The following is a 25,542-nucleotide window of genomic DNA, read 5'->3' on the forward strand; positions in this document are numbered from 1 at the left end:
TCAGGCCAACTTAAGTAACCAAGTTACGTAAGTGGTTTAGTCTACTATGAAGTCTCTAAGTTAGTTTTTCATTGAGAGATGGTAGCAGTTATTGATGTAGTGTTTACTTCAAGTTCGTCATATTATCGAAAATCACATATAAATATTTCTACGTAAGAAGCTTTCTGTTGTCCTATTTTGTTAATATGCTTTTCTTGAGAAAGCAAAGAGTAGAAATCGAACACATTTCTGATCAATTATACTATTCTATCACATATGATTAATGTACAGCACTCATCTTTAAGAATACAAATCAATATTTTAGGAATGTACCAGGCAGATAGCTATAGAATTCAAGATCTTCGCTCTACATTTTGTGAGTGGGAAAGATATATGTGGTGAAGCGTTTCTATTTCAAGTGTGCCTTCGGAAAATATGTGAAACAGTTTGGCCCTACCCTTGCCGTGCTCTTACGGAGGAAAACTTTCCATTGCTTTGGGGAAAGAAGTGCATGACAGTGTGCCCTCGGAAAATATGTGAAAGAGTTTGGCCCCACCCTTTCCATACTCTTACGGAGGAAACCTTTCCATTGCTTTGGGGAAAGAAATGCATGACAGTGTGTCCCCGGAAAATATGTGAAACAGTTTGGCCCCACCCTTGCCGTACTATTTCGGAGGAAACCTTTCCGTTGTGTTTTGGAGAAAGAAATGCATGACAGTGTGCCCTCGGAAAATATGTGAAACAGTTTGGCCCCACCCTTGCCGTACTCTTACAGAGGAAACCTTTCCGTTGCTTTGGAGAAAGAAGTGCATGACCTCGGTTGTGTTGCCAATTTGTCATTCACTGGTTTGGTCGTAGCGAGTGAAGATCGTAGGCTACTTAGAATAGCTAACAAGACAGCGCATAACGAAGCCAGTCAACTGTAAACCATGTCCACATATAACTATTGAAAGATCTCGGCCAAAACAACTTGTTCCTCCTTTCTCGAGTGAGGTACGGGAAAACATGTCGACAGCAGCGCCACCAGGGGCACACTTGAAATAGAAAGGTTCTACCTATAGTATTAGTGGATTGACCTGAAGTGAATGAAAAAGTGAAAGTGTCTAAAAATATTGAAAATGTGTTTAGAAGAGGGAGAGCTTCGTATAATATAAACCTAAGTTATGTTAAACCTTATTTGGAATAATGTTTCAAAATTTCTGATCATTATATACGTGTAAATATCTGGAATCTAGAAGAAATCATATAACTTATATAATTATGTAATCGGTAAAGTTCTGCATATTTCGAAGTTGAAGTTATTGGATCAGAGTTTAATATATAATATAGATGATAGTATTCGGTTAGTCCAAAAGTTTAAATATAACCACAATATTCATATTGAGTTCACGATTACGAAGATGAAATGCAAATAAGTATAATCTGCATATTATTAACATTCCAGTAGTTGATTTCTGCATATTAACAACTACTGAAATAGAAACCACCAAAATTATCTATAGTAATCGCAAGGAGTCGTGAAGCTTGACTAGATTTATCAATTTAACCAAATTCAAGTAAGTTCAATGACATTGCTGTAAATAAAAGTGAATAGGTATTTACAAGTGATTCAGATAATGCATTCATACGAGTGAAAAAAAAAAACTAGTGATTTTAAGATAAAATCTGTGTTCTTACTATCGTGGATAAATGGTAACATTTTTACATTAATGCAGCTAATATTTACTCACATTTTCTTTTGGTAGAAATTGAATATTTCACCACTGTGCTTTCAAGGGCTAACAATAGACTGAAGCTTCCACCAAGTACAATTTTAATTTTCTTTCTTTCTCTAGCATTTTCCTATCTAATTATATTTTCATAACCATTTCTTATGTTCCATGTTATTGCTTTGATTATTGGTTCCCATATTAATACCTATATTAGTAGTCTAATTAATTGTGTGCTTTCAGTATGTGTTTTTTGCATTTAGCTTTAATTGCTTACCTATAATTCAATATGCTATTTAGATGCTTGCTTAAAATGTTTTATTCAATATGGATTACAGTTAGTTACGGTACTTCCACTATGCAGGGGCGGATACAGGAGGGGGCGATCGGAGCAATTGCCCCCCCCCCCCAGAATAGGCAAATTTGTTATTTTATATATAAATAAAACCAATCCCAGAGCTTGGAACTCCTAAAAGTAGCTCTAAGTAGCAGTATTACAATCCACCGCCCCCCCCCCCCAAAAAAAAAAAGTTCGTCCTGGACCCGCCCCTGCCACTATGCATACCAGTGTACAAAGAACAAAGTTGTAGTATGGTAAACATTTAAGTTACTGTGGTAAACTTGTAAGAATGGTAAACTTAGTAAGACTAAGATACTAGTACAATTATAACTTATGTGTAAACTTTTACCTTGGGGTTTGATTCTGTCCTTTCTACCTTTTTAAAAGTTATTCAAAAAGCGCTCCGGTTTTGTTACATCAAATTATGAACTTTATTTTTTCAAAATACACTAACAAAATTCATAAATATGTGCATCACATATTCCCATTTTAGGTATGGTGAATGACTGGGGAATTCTCTGTACTGAAGAACATCCTATGCCCAATTCTTGGGAACGACGAGAAACCGATTTCATTGGACTAACAGCCACATTGTCACGAACCACCACAATGTTTTGCTCATAACGACCACTACGACGTCGCCCAAGATTTTAGATGTTCGCTGTTGAACGCGTTTCAATGAACTTTTTCATAAGTCTGTGAACTGTTGATTCATTTGGTGCCTCATTTCGCCCTAGAACCACGCGAAGTCGCTTGACAATTGCTGCATAACTTTCCCCATTCTGATAAAAAGTTTTCACAATTATTAGACGTTGCGCTATAGTAAACTGCTTCATGGTTAGACACAGACTGAAGAAATGCGAAAAATTCAGACTAAGGCGACGATCGGAATGTTTGTGGATAGAGCAACAATGCAAAAACAATGTCGGCAACCGAGAAACCAAAATTTGCCAGATGATCCAAAACCGGCGTGCTTTTTGAATAACCCTATATCTCTTTGTTACTGACGGAGTTCAACCCCAAATAATAGGTTTGGTTTCCTAATTTTGCAGGAAACTGTACATAAAGTCTAAATTTTGCGAAAACTATCGATGAGCACACAGCTGAACAGATATACAAATACACGTTAAGTCAAATGGTAGCAGCTTGTTTACGCTCGCTTCAAATAATACAGTCTTTCAGTATCTAAACAATTAATTTTACAGTACTATGTTTAAAAACCGGATGGGAAAATATGTAAATACGTGTAAAAAGCATTCTAATCGTTTGCCTGCGGTAATAGCGTGATCTATTCATTAGTTTTACATCAACGCGGTCTGTAATTACGCCAGGATTTTTTTTTGTACTTACATAATAATTAGGTATATTATATTTTAATCATGCAATTTTAATTGCATCCTTCATTTGACAAAATAATACAGAAATAACATGAAATGCTAGTTAAATCAATCATTTTAGAAACGTCGCAGCTTCAATGTTATGTTAATGTGTGTTTACTGTAGAATAATAGTCCTTCGAAGATAGAAGCACGATTAAAAGTGCAATATATGAATACATATACGATGGGTATTTTAATGAGTATGGGTAAAAACATCGCCCTTTTCTGGTTGATTTTAGCCACAGAAAAAAAGCAATGATACCCGAAGAGCTATATTGTATCAAAAATCGAAAATTATTTCGTTATAGCATTACGTGCACATATATGCTAAAAACATACAGTGTGGAGTTAATTTCCCCTCTCTTTTAACCCTCAGTTAATTTTGGCCACGAGACGAGACGAGACGAGACGAGAATTAAGCTACTCTCATCTCCGTCTCCTAAATTTGAAGAGGTATAGTCTCGTCTGCATTTTTCGTCTCGTTTTGTATATTTGTGTGAGATCTGTGGTACCCGCGATACTTGAGAATAGCTTAATTCTCGTCTCGTCTCGTAAACGAAACGAGAATTGGCATATTTTTCATCTCGTCTCGAATTTCAAAATGTACTTTTCGTCCCAACTCTCGTCGCGTGGGCAACACTACCGCCAGTGTTGGCAGACTTTCAATCCAACAATACGTAGCATGTGATGTAACAACAAAAAGAAGCAATATAGTATAGCAAACTCAATAAATCGAAAAGATTTTTTTAAAATAATAATTGGGTGCGAAAGATTTACAACTGTCTTCTCTAACTTCTAGCCCGCTTCCAAAATTTAACTGTCTTTAAATAATTAGTAACAATATGAAAATTTTGGAAATCAGACTTTTTAAAACACCGAACAAGAAAATGTCACTAATTGAATTAATAGTTGTTCTCAAGATCTTCCATGTGAAACAGTTAGAATATCCAACATTTATGACAAACTGAGCACCTAAATTTCTTCCTTTTTTTAATATTTTGTTTCTTTTCTCTTTTTTATCCGAAACAAAATCTCCATTGTCCTTCAATTATTCAGTAAAATTCAAGTAAGTGGTCGGAGAAACCCTAAGAATAGTTCTGACATGAAAATTTATGAGAAACGTGTGCTCCACGTAATCTGAAAATTAAGTCTATTCGAGATTTCAGTATTGGTAGTGTTGTTGCGCACGAGATGAGGCCTCGAAAGCGAAACGACAAGTACACTCATGTCCATGTCGCATGTCTATAAATTATGTTGTTGTAGGAATATAATACGAAGGCAGTTCGTAAAGTAACATCCGATTGGTTAAAAACACAAATATCACGCAGTAAATAAGAAGAATTTATTATGTACATCTGAAAATTACTTCTTTGCTCTGTTTTTCAACAGTTTCCATAAACATTCAAGCGCTTATCATCTCTTTGCACTAGTTTAGAAATTCTATCAATATACAAATCTCCCGCCTGTGCCTTGAGCCAGCGTGTGACATCATCTTTCAGCTCCTCCTCCTCATCAGATCCAATCCACTTCTTCATATGCATGAAGAGATTATAATCGCTGGGTGTCAAATCTCGCTGTAAGGCGGATGATTGAAAACGTGCCATTAGAACTGGCATAGAAGGTCCTTGGTGACCACTGGTGACCTGCCACTCCTCTCTTCGTCATGAGTGTTTGTTTGTCCAGTTTTAAATGAACGAACCCATTCATAAACAGCTCCTTCACTCATCACAGTTGGTCCATACATGACACAAAGTTCCCGATCAATAGCTGCTGCCGAATATTGTTTTGCCGTAAGAAAACGTATAACAGGTCGCACCTCACACTTGGCATGGTCTTTTATTGCAGCACACATTTTGAGACGCTACAAAAGTGGAACTAGCTATCAGACAAACTTCATTCTACCACGGCTGGATGCAGACTGATCTATCATCCACATCTGTGCAAAGATGGTAGCGCTGCTCCTACTACTTTATGCACAGTGACCAATCGGAGGTTACTTTCCTAACACACCTCGTAAATATGGTTCACATGTTATACCACACCTTTTGTGGACCTCTCGTGACGCGAAAGAATTCTGATAACTTCTAGATCAAACTAAGAACAGAATCAGCTCATAAATTTTGCACATAATTTTACAAGACATTCGGTTCACCAATACAGGATATTTTAGGTGCAGTGACTGAATACATCCGCTCCAACTATTCGGAATAAAGAACAGCACTCGATTGTTAAGAACGAACTCGAAGTGAATTACCCCCCTCGTAGCTCAATCACATACAGAGCGTGCATTTATGCTAAAATTCCCCCCGTTTGACAACCGGTTCTGGAAGTTAACCCTTCTCAACCACCATTTTTTGCATATTCTAATTTCGGAAAAACAGACACCTTTTCGTCGCATGTGAAAATCCGTTTCAAGAAACGCACATCACACGAATTTTGCAGCAGTTGTCGGCACATGTCCAGCTCCATATGGTTTCCTGAGTTCGTGAAGGTGGCGCACTACAGTGGACTAGGACATGCCGATTGGTTTGACAATCATCGTGTGTTGGTGAATCGATTTTCCTTAATAATGTCGTGTCGCATGAGCTTAGAATTTATTACCCGAGGATGACCGGACCTTGACTGATCGACATTTTTAAAAGCTGCACGAAATTTCTGGAACCAACTTCTTCTTGTACTGTGGTTCACTGCACCTTCTCCTTATCATGACAAATGTTTAGGTTTGCTGCCACAGAGTTATGAATGAGTTCGCACTCACGCAGTATCAGTTTATGTATCAGGCTTTGTTGAACCTCATCATCAATCATCACTAAAAACTGACGAAGTGGCGATCTACGTGTCAAAGTCCCTTTGGCGAACTATCTTTGGGCAGTTTGGCTTTGTACTTACGGTCGATTACGGCGTATACACGATTGCTGTTTTGGTTGTGGAAATATTGCAACACTCATCCTTTTGTTTCCCTCAATTACTTATGGTCTTATGACGTCTTTTTAGACTTGGACTTTAATTTTTTTTACTGATTTAACTATTGTAAATTACATGCAATTAGCTCATAATTACAGATTTTCTTCTCGATTCAGGTATCAGTCTTTCGACTATTGTAATGGCGAAGGCTTTTTCTCAAATAGCTGATTTTATTTGCCTGATGTAACTATTTAAAATAATCCACAGACCATTTATCGAATTATTTTGTGTGAATAATTATTAAATTGAATTGTCAAATTATTTTTATGCATATTGGCAACGTGTAGAATGATGTAGTGGATTATGCAAAACTTTGAAAGGTCAATTCTCGTGGCCGGCAAACATAAACAAAAAAAAAAAAAAAACGAAATTATATCGAATAATAAAGCCATTATTGGTTCCCTCTCTTCTCTGGCCATCTTAAATAAAATTAATGAGGGATAATAATTAACGAAAAGTTATTACATTTAATTTAGATTTTTTGGAAAAGAAAAAAATGTTTTCTGCGCTTAACATTAAATGAAATGTTTTGTTTCATAACCAGACTAACCCTCCATGGAAATTGGCAACATCGCACAAATTAATCTAAAAAAAAAGTTTAAACTTTGCTGGGGAAAAATCCCTTTTTCAGTATAAATTCCCTTTAGCTAGTTTTCGGCCAAACAGGAATTCCTGATTCGCCGAACATGGTCGTACGCCCAGGTGTGCGATAATTTAGTAGCCAAAGGCATTCGGCAAAAAAAAAAAAAAAAGGAATCGGCGGGAATCGGCGAGATAGGACGACACGGATCCTACGGTTGGCTGTCATCACAGGAGGGAAAGAAGAATAAAGATATTGTACTTAACAATATTAAAAACAAGTTTTTAAACGTATGTTTCTATTTTGAGATAGAATGTATTTGTTATTGCTGAAACTTCATCATATAATTTAGATGCATCCACAGAGAACAGTGGGACAAATTTCATATGAACTCTTGAGTGGCAATTTTATTGATATAGCAAATTCGATTTCCGAATTTTTCAGAAGAATTTTCTCAAGTACTTTTTTGCTTTCTTGCAAAACCATTATACAGAGAAAGAAAAAGTACAAATTGCTTGACTCGAAAATTCTCAAACAGAAAGACAATATACTCAATCCATGGTGATCCTCACCGACTAATGAACGGGAAATTTGAAAGGCTTTTTTTTTTTTTTTTTTTTTAACAATGTGATTCGAGACATTTATAAGAATCGTGTTCTTGGTAGAGGTGCACAATATAGTATTTGTTGCTAACGGACTCTCAAACTCTATGATGGGAATGTGAAAATCATGTTAAATCCTTTAACTAAGGGAACCTAGGTGTTACTTATTTAACTTTTAACTACAGAAGCCATACATGTACTCCGTGGTCCATAACCATCAAGATAATTTTACAAAGTTTACTTTGCATTGTACTAATATTAGCGTAAGGAGATAAGATCTAGGCTATATGTCTAAATGTTTTGCATAACATGGGCTTTATTTTCTCACCTCTGAAGGGAACATCAAAACACTCAGAACTCTGTGTAATTGCGTCTGTGGTTTCATCTAGTAGGACCCACATCGGAGTTCGACACCTTCAGCCCAATTCCTTATACTACTTCGTGGCTCAAGACAATGTTTTCTTAAAGTTCTCCTATTGGTACTGAATCATGTGAGTTTCTCGGTGCTATGCTAAACGCTGCTTGAATAGTGCGGCGTTGCCAGATAGTGTCGAATGTCTACTGATGCCAGATAATAAAGGGAGTAATCATGGAATTCTGCTTAGATACTTACTAGAGAAATTAGTTTTCGACCCTTACCGCAATTCCGCTTCTCGAACTGCAACGCTAGAATCCAGGAATTTTCTTATTGTGATGACTACTACAGTAAACGTACAAATTTGGCAACAACGCATTATGGTGTTCTGCTCAAGTTTCGTCTCAAAATCTATTCCCTTAAATGTAAATTAATCTATATTATAAAAGAGAACGCACAAAACCTTTGTTCCCTCATCACGCTAATACGGCTGAACCAATTTCTTTTATTTTTGGGGGGTTATTAGGATTTGGACCCTAGATGGTTTTTATCATATCACTTTAATTTTTAATTACCAGTGTCTTGAGATAATTGACCATTCAAGTGTCCATACGTACAAATCCTTTGTTATTAGTTCATCATAGGTATAAAAATAAACGTATTTATATGCAACCCGCATGACCGTGTCACTCGGCGGGTTAACATAAATGACAGGCGTTTTAATGTTAACATTTACTGCAATTTGAAAGCGAAAAAGTAAAAATTATCTAAGTAACAAAGTTTATTGCGTTCCGGGGTGACCGCAGCGAAGCGGGTCACTCGGCGGGTTAACATAAATGACAGGCGCTATAATGTTAACATTTACTGCAATTTGAAAGCGAAAAAGTAAAAATTATCTAAGTAACAAAGTTTATTGCGTTCCGGGGTGACCGCAGCGAAGCGGGGTGAACGATGCTAGTATTTCAATAAAATATGAAACATAACACGAAAAACAGTCAAACAATATATCTATTTCGTGATAAGATTGTTACTTTAAAATACTTTGCACACAGAAATAAACATTTCATGAAACGGAGCACTTCTAGTAAGATCTAACAGCAAGTGCCATCTTATGTGCTCATTGTAAAACGAATCAAATATTTTCTTTTATGACAGAACCAAATGAGTCAGTGTCTTGTACTGTAGCTGAAACAATACTCTATCTCATAGTACAATATTTATAATATGTAACGTTTCATTGCGCAGTAATTAAGGAAATGGGCTAAAATATGTTCTGCCTTCCGGGTGGTGATCCACCGCGAAATTAATGAAAAATGTCTTCGGATAGAAGCATAAGTATAAATTTGGGACTTTAGAAACAGATCCCAATATATTTCTCCATAAGAAGTAGGAAAATTGGATGAAATTGTGTCAAGCTAACAATATATTTTATTAGACATTTTATTCAAGCAATTTGTTATAATTCAAAGAAATGTTTAGCAAACATGTGTATGTCCAAGAATATTTTAATATCCTTAAAACACGTAGAAACGGAATATTTTCCCGAAACAATTATTTCAAACAGATGAGTAGCAAAGGTGCAACAACTACTTTCGTTATTTCTTCAATTTTAATTTCTAAATACACTAACTTCTTAGTAAAGTAGCTGTTTCAAAAACTAAAAGTATCAAGCCATTGATCCTTTCACATTTAATAATGTAGCACTTTCATAATCCTTCAACCACCGTATGGTGTTGAGGGTATTTTTACTAGATTATAACCAAACAATAGTAGACGTCATTATTGTCATACTGTGTATGATAAAGAATGACACCGGTCATATCGTTTCTAATCCAAAGTTTGGTCAGCGATTTGCTGTAATCCGACAAAATTTCATTATGGTATTTGTCCGAAATACTTGTTAACGATCCATTGTATTTCGAAAACTCCATTTCACAATATCATATTTGCCAGTGATTCTTTGACATGTTAAACAAACCTGCAAACTTGCCAGTGATTTTTTTTTTTTTTTTTTTTTTTTGTAAAATATCTTACAAAGTATAAGATCAGTGGCGCAAGCAGCTATAAGCTCGGGGAGGCCAGGACCCCTCCGAAACTAACTTGACCTATCTTATACAGCAGCGCTGTAGACAAATTTTGGTGCAGTGCTATTAAAGTGTTTGATCTTGGAAAGCGGCTGCACCTGTGTCATAGGGTTTGAAAATTTTGATTAGTTTACGACCACATTTAAAGTCCGTCGTAATAAATTGTAAAGTATATTTTTTATACAGTTTGTTCACTAGTATTGCAAAGTTTGTAATGTATCAATAAATCTAAAATAGATCAATGTATAAATGAATATTGAATTAAATCAAAGCACTATACAAAAGGAAAAACCTAGTGAAAACCCTAAATTAATTTCTTAGAGTAATAAATGCTAGTAAAGAGTGCGCAATCATATGCAAAAATAAAGATACGCAAAATGATAATTAGAATGCATGCTTTAAAAATTGTAATTGTTAATAATAGGAAATTTGTGAATTTGAATTTTTAGGCCTTTTAGAATGTTAATAATATGGATAACTAAATTTCTTGTAATAGTGAGAACTTAAACTTTCAATTTTGTTTATATCAGATGGTCTAGAACGTTGTTTGGACTACTGTATTACTGTAATACGTAGTCTTGACCCCTCCCGAAATAAAATCCTGGTTGCACCACTGTGTAAGATTTACCTGTTATTCGACGTAGTTTAAAGTTCCTTCAGTGTATGTTAGTGAATCGTGTTAACATAATAAAGTACTTCAGCGTAACATAATTGTCAGTGATTTTAGCGTTAACTATGAAAATTGTTACAAAGTATCCTTAAGTGGTGTCACTGGCTCATCGTAAACTAATGTTTATATTGACCAAGGTATAAAGATGAAGGTACGGATTTAGAAGCGGGCCATAGATTTTCTGATGTAGGATGTATTGACATTTTGACCAGTTGCCCGTTTGCACAGGGTTATCGTAGAGAGTTGAGATTTGTTCTATCTTCTTTTATTTTAAATACCTTTCATACAATATGCTACTTGACCCCCGGTTCCTTTGCAAATTTTGAGTTGGATCCCGCCTGGGATCCTGCGAGTGCCCCGGGGACACAAATTTTTCATTCAAAAGGTGCTGGGCTTCCCACACTAATTTGATATGTATTCGCTGAGTTTCCTTACCCTACCGTTTCCGAAAAATCTGACCCGGAATCTGACTTTGTAATGTATAGTATGGAGCTCAATTTCTAACTTTTCACGCTTATATCTCTGCAACGGTTGCGATCGAGGATGTATCACTTTTCGTGTTATGTTCTTTTGGGACAAGGTATCCAACGGCCATAGTTTCAGAGTCAGAGTTATACTTGGATAGGTTCTCTCGTAAGACTTCATAATGGAAAAGATTTTTTTTTTTTTGGTGGAATTTTTTTTCTAATTACAATTGACCGACTTCAACGATATGCAGTAGATGTAATGCTTACTCACTCAAGGTGTCTCTTTCCTCGCGATCCTTCAGTGGGTGCTTAAATCTTTACGTTACTTCCTTAAGATCATTTCAATCTTAAGATTGTACAAAATTACGTCACTAAATCCTAAAATAGATAATACAAACGTTAAGTGAGAACTGACCCTGAGTTACGTTGTGCTGTTTACACACGTCAAATCCACTGTGTCTCATACCGTGTGACGTTTCAAACCACTTGAGTAATTATGCTAGAACCACTTGAGTAATTATGCCTCAAAAGAGATGCAGATGCTTCATGAAACATGATTTTAGAAAAAATATTTTAGTAGACTAATAATAATAATAATAATAATAATAATAATAATAATAATAATAATAATAATAATAATAATAATAATAATAATAATAATAATAATAATAATAAACTTTATTTTACGAGCTAAGAACAGCTAAAACGCAACAAAAATACAACACTTTGTCTTATTCTACATTATTTTAACGTTATAATTTATAGTACTAGTGATAAAATTGATTACCTCTTTAACAAATTATTAATAATAAAAATACTGACAGTGTAGTCTATGACAATCACTAAAAGCAATCAAAGTCAAAAAATAAAAGGAAAAATAAAAACCACTAAGTTACATTAAAAATTCTAAAATAAAGTCAAGTTTTAGGATATGCATTCATTATAGCTTGCTAAATCCTAGAAATTAAAATATGTTTCCTGTTATGTGGTTGCAATAAAAAAATTTCCTAGTACCATATGTTGGAACTTTAAAATCTACATTTTTTAAAATATAGTTCGAGGTACGATATAGTAAGTATCTTTTGTACAAATACAGAGTCAATCAATCTCCTGCCAGCTAGTTGTTCTGATTTAAAGTAAGTTTTCCAATATTCATATGTGTTAGACTAGTAGACCAATTCTATCTTATTATTATTATTATTATTATTATTATTATTATTATTAATAATAATAATAATAATAATAATAATAATAATAATAATAATAATAATAATAATAATAATAATAAAGAAATAAAAGTTTTATTCATAACCTTGGTGATGCGTTTATTCTTTATCCTTAGCCAATTTCAACCTCAGACAATAAAACCCGCGTTGAGGAATTTCGAAGAAACGAAATGACATGTTTCATAAAAAATCGATTATATTTAGGAAGGCTGTCATATACGTATTACCATTTCCTTGAGATTGGGATAAACATAAGAATGGTTAATTTTAACTACACAGTACGGTAATAGTAGTATTTCTTACACATATTTAAAGAAAATGTGTATATATCATACTTTTTGTTCCATAAATATCGGGTAAGTTTTACGAAATTTATCGTGGAACATATTTCATTGAAGATATTGTAAATTCAACTCTTATTTTGTATTTCTTTATTTCAATTCCAAGTTAAAAGGATTATTAAGGAAGATGATCAAAATCAAATATCTTTTACATAAATTATAGTCATATATATTTCTAAGTGCCGTTTCAACTAGAAGTTGATTTTTATCCTTTTACCCCTTATTCTTTACAGATTTCAACCTCATGCAATAGGTCTATTTCCAAAACCTGACTCAGAGCACATGCCAAGTTTAATTAAAATCTTGTAAATTCTATGAAAGTTGTCGTAGAACAAAAGAACAGAAAGTCATTTAGCCAGTTATATAAAATGTGTGTTTAGTCCAATAACAAAAGTCTTGCTTGGAAGCTTCAACTATATGGTTGATACTTTTTTAGAACTAGTTCTTGTTCTTTTTTAAAAAAAAAACATGATAATTGATGGTTGACGAAGCATTTAGAGTGCAGTCACTAACACTCTCACCTTCCCGGGTTCGAGTCCCGGTAGGGAATCTCGGTCAAAAAAGGTATAAAAGCCTTTTCATTCCAGCCATCGTGTGTGAGGTTTCCCCGGGTTTTCTTCATTCACACCAGACAAATGCCGGGATGGTATCTAGCATACAGGTCCCAGACGACTTCCTTCCTTCCGCAATCGTTTCTTCCTTCCCTTTCCTCGGATAGTGTGATCGCCGAGGATCGTCATCACTCATACGTGAAGGGCTAACATAGCCATAGATGCCGAATGTCCAGAAATCAATTTCCTAATCCCTAAACCTAACGAAGCATTTAGTACAACTGACTATTTGTTTTACAAATTTGTTCGTGAATTAACAATTGACTTCCCAAAATACATAGAATATTTTAAAAAAAAAAATGGAAAAGAGAGAAAGCTCAAAATGACCCCCTTTTAATTCCAAAACGTAGAGGATCAGAGTTTATCACGCGAATAGTTTTCCTAATTCACTAAACGCAGTCGATTGAGCATGAGGTTTCGTGTACAACAACAAATCCTTCGTCAGACCAGAAATATTATTACTAGTAGAGGCCAGCGCACATGTAAAAATCGCATCCGCAAATAATGAAATAACGTTTATTCTATGACAATTGTAATTTCAAAAATAACAATTGTAACTTCCTCCTTTACAGTTATCGTGAATTGTATTATAAAACATCAATAAAATCTAATGTAAACATTCAATATTATCTCTTACTATTGTAAATTTAACTATACTAAATAAAGTATAATACAATTGATACAAATACATACATGAAATTAATGGGTGAATGCTCGAATTACTTAAAATCACTTCAAATGCAGATTTATGGCATGAAAACTGTCAAGCTAGAAATTATATGAATTAATTTTCGACTTCTTTAAAAATTTTGTTTATCCTAACGTAAGATATAAGCGCCTTTGTTCGGAACCAAAGGTAAAGTGAAGGTAAAAGACCCTCTAGTTAAAAAAAAAAAAAAAAAAAACTCACATGTACTGCCAAAATATCAGGTTAGCAGTTCATATTTATTATAATGTTTAAAAAGGGAAAATACTTATTATTATTATTATTATTATTATTATTATTATTATTATTATTATTATTATTATTATTATTATTATTATTATTATTATTATTATTATTATTATTATTTTGCTTTACTAGTTATTTGCCTCGCATAGATAATGACACTTTATTACAAGATTTAAAGAATTAATAGTGTTTAGAAAACTCATCACAAAAATTTTTGTTTTTAAAGAATATCCGCATTTATATCTGCGATTCACTCAGGAACTAAAAATATTCCCACAAAATCTATAATGATGCAGATACCTGCGGATATCAACATCTGGATAGACCTCTACTTATTAGCCCATAACCTCGTTTCCAATTCAGAAATATTGACCATTATTTAAATTTTATTATTAGTATCAATATTAGTTTATCCCACGATCATGCACAGAGACTAAAGGAGATGGTGATGACGAAATTAATGATAATAGTGAAATGAGAAGGGAGTAGGTGGAAACTGGAGAACCCCGAGAAAACCCACTCACACACCTCCATAAAACCCACTTGGTACAGGCTGGAGTTGAACCAGAAATCACACGCATCAGAAGTGAGCACTCTTTTCTTCCGCTGAGTTATCGCAGCCCCAATTATATTTTACGACTGACCAAAAAATTAGAGAGCTAGCCTCAAGACAGGGAGTAATCTAAATTCCATTTGAAATCACTTTAAACTATCAAATTTTGCTTCTCTGTTCTTCTGGAAAAAGGTGGAGGAATATTCTAGATAATAAATAAATAATAACAAGAATTTTAGGGATGATCCAAAAATTCATCAAAAGATTGCAATCTTGGCCCATAATTAGATTTTGGATCAGGGGCCACAAAATTTTGGTACGGCCCCTAAATTGAATTTTCGTATTTACTACGGAATAAGCACATCATACTGAGTTAAGCGATAGTTTGGGTTTGACATTATATGTAGTTCTCCAGATACAAGGGGCACAAAACAAATTTTGATTGAAATATATTGGATCGTTTGATCCAAAAAGGGAAAAAGTAAAGACGAATTTACATTTGTCCGGATTTTTTTTTTAATTTTGTAATAATTATATTAACAAATCTTCAGCTGATGTCATAAAATGAGTCTTAGGCTGATTAATGACCAAGAGAGGTCGATAAACGCCAAAAGTATAAGGACAGGCAATCAAATTCAAGAGACAGATGTTCAATATTTACCCATAGACAAATTTAATTAATAGCCAAAGAAGCAATTACAATAACTATACACAACAAGACAGTTTATGAATTTAAAGAGATTTTGAGATTTATATATATATAAAAAAAAGTTACTTCGGAAATAAAACAAACAAAAATAATTGAAAATTTGGACATGTTACTTTCAATATTCATGTCTTGAATTTGATTCCATAATTGCGAATATTTTTGCTCGCTAAAAATGTACTGGATAGATGGGGATGTATGGTATTATCCATTGGCTGTTGGTTTTACTTTATTCAAACTATAACATAACGTTTGTAATACATGAAACTAAAAGCATTAACTTTTTAACTGATAATCACGTCATTTGAACTAGTAACGTAACATTCGTGATATTTTCAGTCTGATATATATTGATTTGCTCAACAAATGATCTTGTTCTTTTACTAATAAATAACCTATTTTAATGTACCATATATAACTTCTGCAACTCTTTTTCTATTTAATTGTTTTGATAGAACAATCTCAATTTAAATGCTAGTGTGTCCAAGTTGGAGCGAATAGGCACAGAGGTGTCTAAATTAAGGGTAAAACTTCTATCACCGAAAAGAAAATGCGTCCATAAGGTAACGTGCGTATTAAAAAGTACAAATCATCTAAATTTTTAAGGTTACTTAAGTAACTTTTTGAGGCTCATTACACTCTGTATTATAAAAACTCTGCGGATCATTAAATATATAGAAAACTATACAATAGAACTATGTTAAATTTCACTAACAAAGGGATGTCGTAACCGTGTGCAGCAAAAGAGTGATAGGCTATATCAAAAAGTTTTTTATTGCATCTCTTATCAAAGAAAGGATGTGATCCCTTACTGATCAATGAGTATATGTATGAATAGAAACGACTTTTAAATAGTATGAACTACTGTTAGGAGGCACCTTTTTTTCTTTTTCACTGATAGAACACATAAGGACATTCTTAGACATGTTAAAGAATGACCAAATATCTTTTCTAAAATTTAAAAAAAAAATGTTCAAACACTAATTTACATTTTCATAATATAATTATCGGTTTAACTTTTTTAATTTCAATTTTCTTATGTCTGTTTTCTGTTTTCAGCTAATATTTGTAATATCATACCCCATACATAATTTAACTTAAGTATTTTCACTTTTTGAGTTTTGATCGAATTTTCCATAATTTGACATTAATGTGTTCCTTTTAGATAATAAACAATAGTAGAAAAACTTAGAACAATTAAAATAATAATAATAATAATAATAATAATAATAATAATAATAATAATAATAATAATAATAATAATAATAAATACACTACAAAAGTTAAGGAAGCGCGTTCTTATTTCTTGGCACAATTTTAGGTACTACAAATGTGATATATGTATTACTAATTGTTTGTTAGTATTCCATATCTTTCGTGGGTGCGTTCCCATCAAATTCCAGGAGACAGGGTTCAAAATTTTCGGTGTTGTCCCAGCTGCATGAGGAAAATAGAGAAATATTTAAAATGTAGCTAACTCTGATCAAGAAAGACAGTACCAAATGGCATTATGATGACCCGTATCACCCAGCTGAAGTATAATTCTGCCAGGGTGAAATTCTTTATAAGGTCTGAGAGTAGCACGGAGGAGTTTAGTAAGCTCACGGAGGAGTTTAGTAAGCTCACACAGAAGGTTAGATGAATTAAACGATACGCTGTAATACAAAACAGACCTTTTTATTTAAATTCGAATGGAATGGTTGGTCTCGTTAATATTAACAAATAACGCATGGTAACATGAACAATGAAATATGATTGTTGATACGTTAAGTTAGTCGAATGAACCACTACTTAGAACAAAGCAGTTTACACTTAAAAATGCAACATAAAGTGCTTTTTTCCCATATTTTATATATAACTCTCTTAAAATATTTATTTATGAATTGGCACGCCTTTTAAATTAACGAATACCACGGGAGAAGGCTAATTTCTGGCGTTCTTATTTGTAACCAGATGGTTCCGAGTTGAAATTTCGCAGCCGCCTATTCTGACCAAAATTCAGCGGCGTATGTGTTGCTTCTCACTTAGCGGAAGCTCTAATTTTTAATGCATTGTTCTAAATAATTACGGCACTATTTTGAATATGTAATGCGTTATTCTGAATATTTAAAGCATTATTCTGAGTATTTAAAGCATTACTCTGAATATTTAATGCATTATTATTCCTGTTTAAAGCATTATTCTTAATATTTCATGCAGTGTTGTTAAATCATTATTTATTTATTTTAATGCATTATTCAGTTTACTGAGAGGAAGCGGCCCCTCTTCAGATTCTGTGGATGCTACGCCAATACTCATTGTTTCCAGGATTGACATGGGAATATACTATCGTTAAATTTTGAACCTGGCCACTTTCCTTTAAATTCATTTCAGGCTTACTCCAGTGCAAACTGTTGATTCAGTTAGGAGTTTCTTAAATAAATTATTTTCCAGAAGGATTTCGTTCTTTTCTATATATATATATAAAAAACAAAAAACTCAAAGCAAAGTAAATTATTTATGTAACAATCACCAGGTACAGCTCAGAGACCATTTTAATGCTGGATATCTAACAACAACAAAAACAACGGAAAAGATTTGGGAAGGTATCGGCCAGGGCCTGTTTATAAGTATTAGGTACCATCCCAACATTTGCTTGGTAGGACTGTTGCTATAGCTCTGTTTCGTTTGATTGTTATGAAGAAAGGTGGCGAATAAGAGAATAGAAAGTTCCAGAACCTGACAAAGTGAGTTTTATTAACATTATAATCTAATTTACAGCTCCTTCATTTGAAATTGAATGTGAGTAGCTCTGTGTGCTCTTCTAAAGTTTAATGCGTGGAAGATCACTCGCTTATGAAAGTGTGATGTTAATACTTGCAGTTGGTGAAAAGGCTAAAAAGAAGAAAATTTAAATATAGACGAGTCAATGAGCGTATTACAACATTGAAATTCAGATCGGAATCCAACCATATTGACTTGAAGCAGTATATACACGCTGTTGCTTGCATTTGAAAACTTTAACGAAGTGAACATGAACATGTAAATCAGTGTATGGAATAATCTATAATGACACGCATTTTATATTGAATTGTGTAATCAGTGGCAATATTAAGGAGCTCCTTCGTGGCAAAGCGGTTAGCGTATGCGCCTTTGGTGTGGGAGACCCGGATTCGATTCCAGGCGGGAGCTCATGTGGTTCGAATTCCACGTTAATCAGTAGGTCAAATCTCATATAGCCTCGCTGCTGAAAGGGACGCTAAACTCAAAATCAACTCAGTGGCAATATTACAGTTTTTGTTGTACGGAGAGTGTTGATATGTTTGTCTATAAGTACCTTTTCTTATCATCTCTCCCTCCCCCCCCCCCTTGGTATGCACGGTTTATTGGCGTGGGTACAATTGAAGTGCCAGGAATTGTGTAAATTCTGCTATCTTTATCTTTTCATTTGGAAACTTATGGTAGAAGTTGAGGAAAATATATTTAATAAAAAAGTCCCTCTCCAGGGAGACTAGGCCAAACAAATTTCTTATTTTGTCTACATCTAAGATAATAATATAAATTGCTACCAGGACTGTAGGCGAAACAGAAATAGGCTAAACAGATATGAGTTCTTTGTCTTCTCCTATAGTCAACACATATAGAAATACTCCTAACAGTAAAAGTAACTCACGTGCTACTTATGAAATTCCAATTATTTAGTATTTTATTATAATTTAATTACAGAAATTTCCAAAATAATTATAAAAAGTCTCTTGACACTCACACATTGCTTACCAAGGAGAAGACAATCTTCTGAAACACGCCCAATATTCTGGAATTAAACCCCTTATTAAAATAAATTTCGAATGAAATTCCTCTTAATAAGACAAATTCGTTGTACATAAATACATCATAAGTAAATACTCATCTTTTTTGGTAATTAATTCGTGCTTCTAGGCAGGTATGTACGCAGGGGGTGGGTCCTGGGGGTCCGGATCCCCCTCCGACATACCGACTTTTCTATAAATTTAGTCTAATTTTAGGGATGATTTTACAAATTTTAATATAATTTAATATATTGTATTGAATTTGGACTCCACCCTCACTCGAAATAAATTTCCTCATACCTGCCTGCTTCCCAGGTATTGTAAAATATGTTTTTGGTAGTTCAAAATAGCCGTGGATGACATTTACTATGATTAAATAATAAGGCTTTTAGCATTATTACTTAAAAACCTAAAAAATAAATAAATCAAGACTGGAGCATTCGCAGAGCTGAAAATAGTGTTATTACAATGCTGTTATTTTAAATATAGATAGGAGCTATGAATGTGCCACTTCCGCTAAATAGACAAAATATTGTGTAAGTTACTCAATTTACATCCAACCATGGAAGTACATTAATTTACCTGCCATTCATAGTTCAAAATGAACCAAATTACACATCTCTATTAACGTTTGACGACAAATATGAATTATAAAAGATAACCATCTGACACACCAGTAAAACATAAAAATACACACTGTCTTTTATATCATAGCTACGTATCTTTAAGAGCATAATTTCATTATTTTGATTCAGAGTAGTGTGTTAAAGAGACTAATTTCATCTCCAAGATTTTTAACTGAAGCTCCTTTCAGAGATTAACAGCTTCATTGTCCATATATTGTAACTAACTTTTATAATGGGGAAAACACACACACACACAAACGATCTTAACCCTTCCATGCAGATATCATACAAACCTTGTCTCTTTTTCTCACTACTTTTGTAATTGTACTTGATTTCCTCGTACTCTGAATACCCCCATTCATTATCGAAGTGCCAAAAATAATTTTCTCCAACAATATTCAACGTTGTTGTAAATTTTATTTTTAAAATATTTAAAACGAATTGGTAAAATTATAACACGGTTGTTATTATTTGTATTATCTATTATTATTTTATTATTACGGAACATATTATTATCAAACATCGTTCTCTTGGCCTATGTTTATTAACATTCGTAATATTGTTATTGTTATGGCATGAATTTCTTCTGTTTGTTGAACAAGACTAAAAATAAAAATTTCAAGCTTCCTACTGTACCTAGGGATAAAAAAGTATGACATGCACTTAAAATATGATATTAATACTCGTACAACAGCGTTTTCCTGGCCATATGTAATGTATTCGTATTTATTTTGAATGTTAACCGAATTTCTTCCATTTACTTGTCAAATTTTTGAAAGCAGTGTGCTGACAAACGTATTACGTAGATAATGCATAATGCTTAGTGATTAATAGATGAAACTCAATTCTTTTATTGCTTTGTGGTTAATAAATGAAACTCTAGTTCGTTTATTGCTTAGTGGTTAATAGATGAAATTCAATTCTTATATTGCTTAGTAGTTAATAGATGAAACTCAATTCTTTTATTGCTTAATGGCAAATAGATGAAATTCAATTCTTTTATTGCTTAATTGTTAATAGATGAAACTCAGTTCTTTTATTACCTAGTGGTTACTAGATGAAACTCAATTCTTTTATTGCTTACTAGTTAATAGATGAAACTCAATTCTTTTATTGATTAGTGGTTAACAGATATAACTTAATTCTTTTATGGCTTAGTAGTTAATAGATGAAACTCATTTTTTTATTGAACTTGCAGTCTCGGGTTCGATTACCAGCAATGAGCTTACTTGCTTTTGGTTCGAACCCCACTAGTGGTTCCAATGTCAATTTAAGAAGTAGTTTTCTTCTCTACTAGGGATGCGCACGAGTCGAGTCGAGACAGAATTTTCCTGAGAAAATTCGAGTCGAGACACAGCTCTTCCAATAGAAAAATATGTTTTTCGAGTCGAGACCACTTTTACAGCACATTTTCGAGACAAGACAGCCTCAAATCTTGTCTCGTGCGCATCCCTATTCTCTACGCTGAAAACAGATGTTAAATTGTGTCCAATTAAACAATATATTCTTTAGATTTATATGAATTTACACTACCTAAGTTTAATTTATTTATTAAGTTACTAGTAAAATCATACATAGTTAACATTAATATATGAAGTTATTACGCCAGAATTTTTGGTTTCTTTACGGCAAATATTAGCAATATTATTGAGAGAGTGTGTGTGAGTAAAATAGTAAGTACACAATTAAAATTCGCACCATAATTGATAGTTAAACACGTTCAAACTCTTTTTGTGTACAATTTTCCCGAATACAAGATTCTCTTATATATATTTCAAGGATGATAAATTGATTTTCACATTTAGTGAAATTTTTATCATTTCAACAAACAGTTTTTTAAAAGTCAGAATACCATCAATATAAAAAATAAATTAATGGCATATGAATTATTATTATTGTTGTTATATTGACTTCCAAGGCAAGACAGTTCTTTTATTACCTAGGTAGTTGGTTATTCTTCTGGGTTGGGACATGGCGTGAATTTACTCACAATTCGGTAGATATTTTATAGCGAGGATAACTTCTCTCGATTAGTACTTGCAGTAAGGATGGATTTAAGAATTAACATGCACTAAATTGTCAGAGACAACTCTTTTTATTATTATTATTATTATTATTATTATTGATTTGTTTTATTTCTTAATCAGTAAATACTTTCCTTTGCTTTCTATGGTACACTCAGGAGTAAAAGTTGATCTGAAAAGGCAGGGGGAACGCATGACGTCACGTCGTCCCTCGTGCCTATTTTTGCCCATTATAAATTTTTAGAAAATGAGGGTACGCCATAGATATTTTTTTGGAAGTGGGGTAATGGCGTCTCCGGCGTTCCCCCTCACTTTTACCCTTCGGTACACTCTTACAATAATAACACTAAATTGTGTGACTAGGTATTGTATTTTTTTGCTTTCAACTATTCTTATCAAATTAATGAAGTTTATTATTATTATAATTAGCCTATTACTTACAAAGAAAACTAGTTTATTAAGTTGAAAATAGACAATTGAAAATAAACTAATTAAAAATTTCTCATGATATTCTTGTCTTGAAATTTTTTGTACGTCATTCGTTAACACCAACTCAATAATATTCAGCAGGTATCTAGTTTAACTTAGTGAGAAATAAAATTATATTTTCTTTTAAATCAGCAATATACACTTAGGTAGACAGTTTTATGCCGAAGCTATTTGTACAGCGTTAATCATATCACACACCCGGTAGAAGACTGCTACAAGTCAAAAATACACATTTGTGGGAACATGACTTTTAAAGTTTGTTATTCCATCAAAATCGCTCCCTAGAGTACTGGTATTTCTGCCATCTAGGGGTTAATTTGTTTAGTTATGTTTCTGCAAAAATACCACTAAGTAGAGCTCGCTTCTCTCTCTATTCTCTTTTGGGCGATGATAACTCAAAATTTCCATTGTTTGAGTTGTAACACTCCTCAATCGGGTGTGCGATATATTCATCTTTTTTATTCTGTATGAACACCATAGGTACACACTTGCTGACAGTGTTCAGCAGCAACAAATTACTACCACTGCTATTATTATTATTATTATTATTATTATTATTATTATTATTATTATTATTATTATTATTATTATTATTATTATTATTATTATTATTATTATTATTATTATTATTATTATTATTGCTCATGCTGAAAGTAATACCATTGTCAATTTCACGTTTGAATTATATTTTTCGTAATGAAATTTTGCTTTCTAAAACAAAGAATTTTACACATTAGTATTATTAAATAAGCATAGCCATTCAATATATCATGTAAATAAGCAGTTAGTTATGTGTACTAATTAAATATAATTACTCACCTTGGAAAGGGTAACCGGTAAAATATGGAGCCATATTCAACGTAGAGACTGCCATTAAAAAACTATAACTATCTTTCTAAAGTGTTCTAGTCTTTTTTTTTTTCTTTTTTTTTATCGTTTAACAAACTAGTAATGTTCCTTTGCCCCGGGCGACTTACGGAAAAAACATTAACACCAACTCGCGCATGCACGACACATCCAAGAACAAACTTTCCTCGTTCGGACAGATAAACAGTCAGACGGTTACTGAAGTGGGGACAGGTTCCTCTTCTGGACAGGGCCACAACACTATCACCGTAGGAGGAAAACTGGGGGGCGAGAGGACAACAAAAGTTGTGAATTCCCCCTCCCCTTTTGCTTGGTTGAATATATATACAAAGTGAGAAAAATATACCCCCTTGCGAATCGTTTTTGAAGAAATATCCCGCGCGCGAAGAGAGGTATTTTTCTTACACCTGTGACCACCACGCACTAGCACGAGATACCTCAAGCGACAAAACACCAACACCGATGGATGATGCGATGGTTTGGGGAGTTTGGAAAAGAAGGAAACATTTAGCCCTCCTTCTTCTACCTCCACTATTTTTCTTTCCTCTTCTTCTTTTATTTTTTTTTTACATTTCTTTTTATCTCCTAAATGCCTCTCACTCCTCGCCGATCTGCTGTTGTATGGTGGTTACCTACAACCACGGTGGTCCCCCTTCTCCTGACAAGAGCGGCTTTCTTTGATCCTCTGAACCGCGTACAGTGATTGGCGGACAACGTGCAATAGGCTGTGTTTGAAGGCGTGGTTTTGAACAAAGTATATGCATGAATATGGACATCCTTAAGGCTTTACAATAACATTAAAAAAAAAAACGAAAGATATCCTAGTATCTACAAGATGAAATGACTTTTTTTTAACTCTGATAGATCAACAAGTTTGGCTAGGAAGTTCGACACTCCTTTCTTACAGGGAGTTGCCCCTCTTTTACCCTCTTTTTTTTCTCTGGATTCTTCACATACAAAACATATGTATACATATATTCGTATATACAGGACCAAAGCTGCTGTTGGCAAGGACATTATGCCGTCAATGATCTTGAAAAACAACTGCACTACACGATCCAGGAAGACATCTTCCCCCCCTCCTCCTCCAGTTTTTCGTTTCACAAACTTTTCAAAATAGAAAAATAAAACTAACCTGCCTTATCCATCCGTTTGAATATCATTTAAATGCTTTTTTTTTTTAAAAAAAAAAAAGTGTTCATGTAGTAATTATGTATCCGCTTTACAGCAATCATAAAGAGGTTAAAGAAATACACTGTAAGAAACAAAAAAACTTCGCACCCATGATAACAGCTTTGATGGTATTTAATATCATTGCAATGTGTTCACGCAAAGCTTCAACCCCACTCCACCCCTTTTCCCGTTTTCCTTATATTAAAAAAATAACATATGTGCGTGTTTCTCTCTCTCTCTCTCTCTGTCTCTGTTTCTATGTGTGTGAGTGTGCGTGCGTGTACCAATATAATGTTCTGTTTGTGTGAGGTATAAGTGCAATAAAAGCGTTTTATAATGCTCTAATATACTCTGTATCTTGTGTGGAAATCTAAGCGGCGTATTTGCCCCCGAGGGAGGCGCGGTGGTACTTGGTAGCAGGTATCACAAAATATGTCTTTATCTGTGAAAGTGGTGATGATGAGAGTAATAGTAGGGCTCTTTGTCTTTGTAAGACAATTAATTTAAACAAAAAAGGGATTTAGGCAACATGTTTCCTTTTTTTTATCTTTCTTTTAAATGGTAATAGTTTCTCCCCTGTAGGTCATTCAGAGCTAAGTTGAAAAAACGTTTTTGGCTTACTCTCCTGTGCATTTTCCAAATAATTAATAAAAAAAAATAGCTGTTCCTATAATGTCCTACTATAAAAGTTTAATTTGAATATCCGGACTGCAAATAATAATGTGTGAATTTCGGTTTATTGTACTCGTGTTGGATAGCCACTGATTATTAGGTATAAGTCTACTCTTCTTGTTCACTTCAACCATAGATTGGTGGGCAACGTGGAAATTTTAAAACTTTTCTCTTCCTTGGGAGAGCTGTTTTATAATTTGATAAGGTCTCTTCTTCGTAACTGAACCTAGATATTCTATTCTTGATCTTCCTCTTCCTGGTTTTCCTTTCCCTCTATCAACACGGCGATCCAATCGAAGTCCCGAATAAGGTGGCCAAGCATGCAGATAACTATTAATACGCTTAAGGCATGTGGCGTGGTCTTGAAATCCAGCTCTCATATAGGC

General features: G+C 33.6%; 1 protein-coding gene across 1 annotated transcript in view; it reads right to left on the bottom strand.

The window, feature by feature from the left end:
- Positions 1-23,892, bottom strand: part of LOC145668609 (protein gooseberry-like) — a 107,968-nt gene extending 84,076 nt beyond the window's left edge. The window contains exon 1 of the mRNA XM_081736645.1: positions 23,264-23,892. Within this exon, the coding sequence (XP_081592771.1) occupies positions 23,264-23,318 (55 nt within the window). The 5' untranslated portion in view covers positions 23,319-23,892. The remainder of the gene's footprint in view (positions 1-23,263) is intronic.
- Between the last annotated feature and the right edge of the window lie 1,650 nt (positions 23,893-25,542).

Source organism: Thermobia domestica, chromosome 13, assembly GCF_964235325.1.
Source record: "Thermobia domestica chromosome 13, izTheDome1.hap1.1, whole genome shotgun sequence".
NCBI lineage: Eukaryota > Metazoa > Arthropoda > Insecta > Zygentoma > Lepismatidae > Thermobia > Thermobia domestica.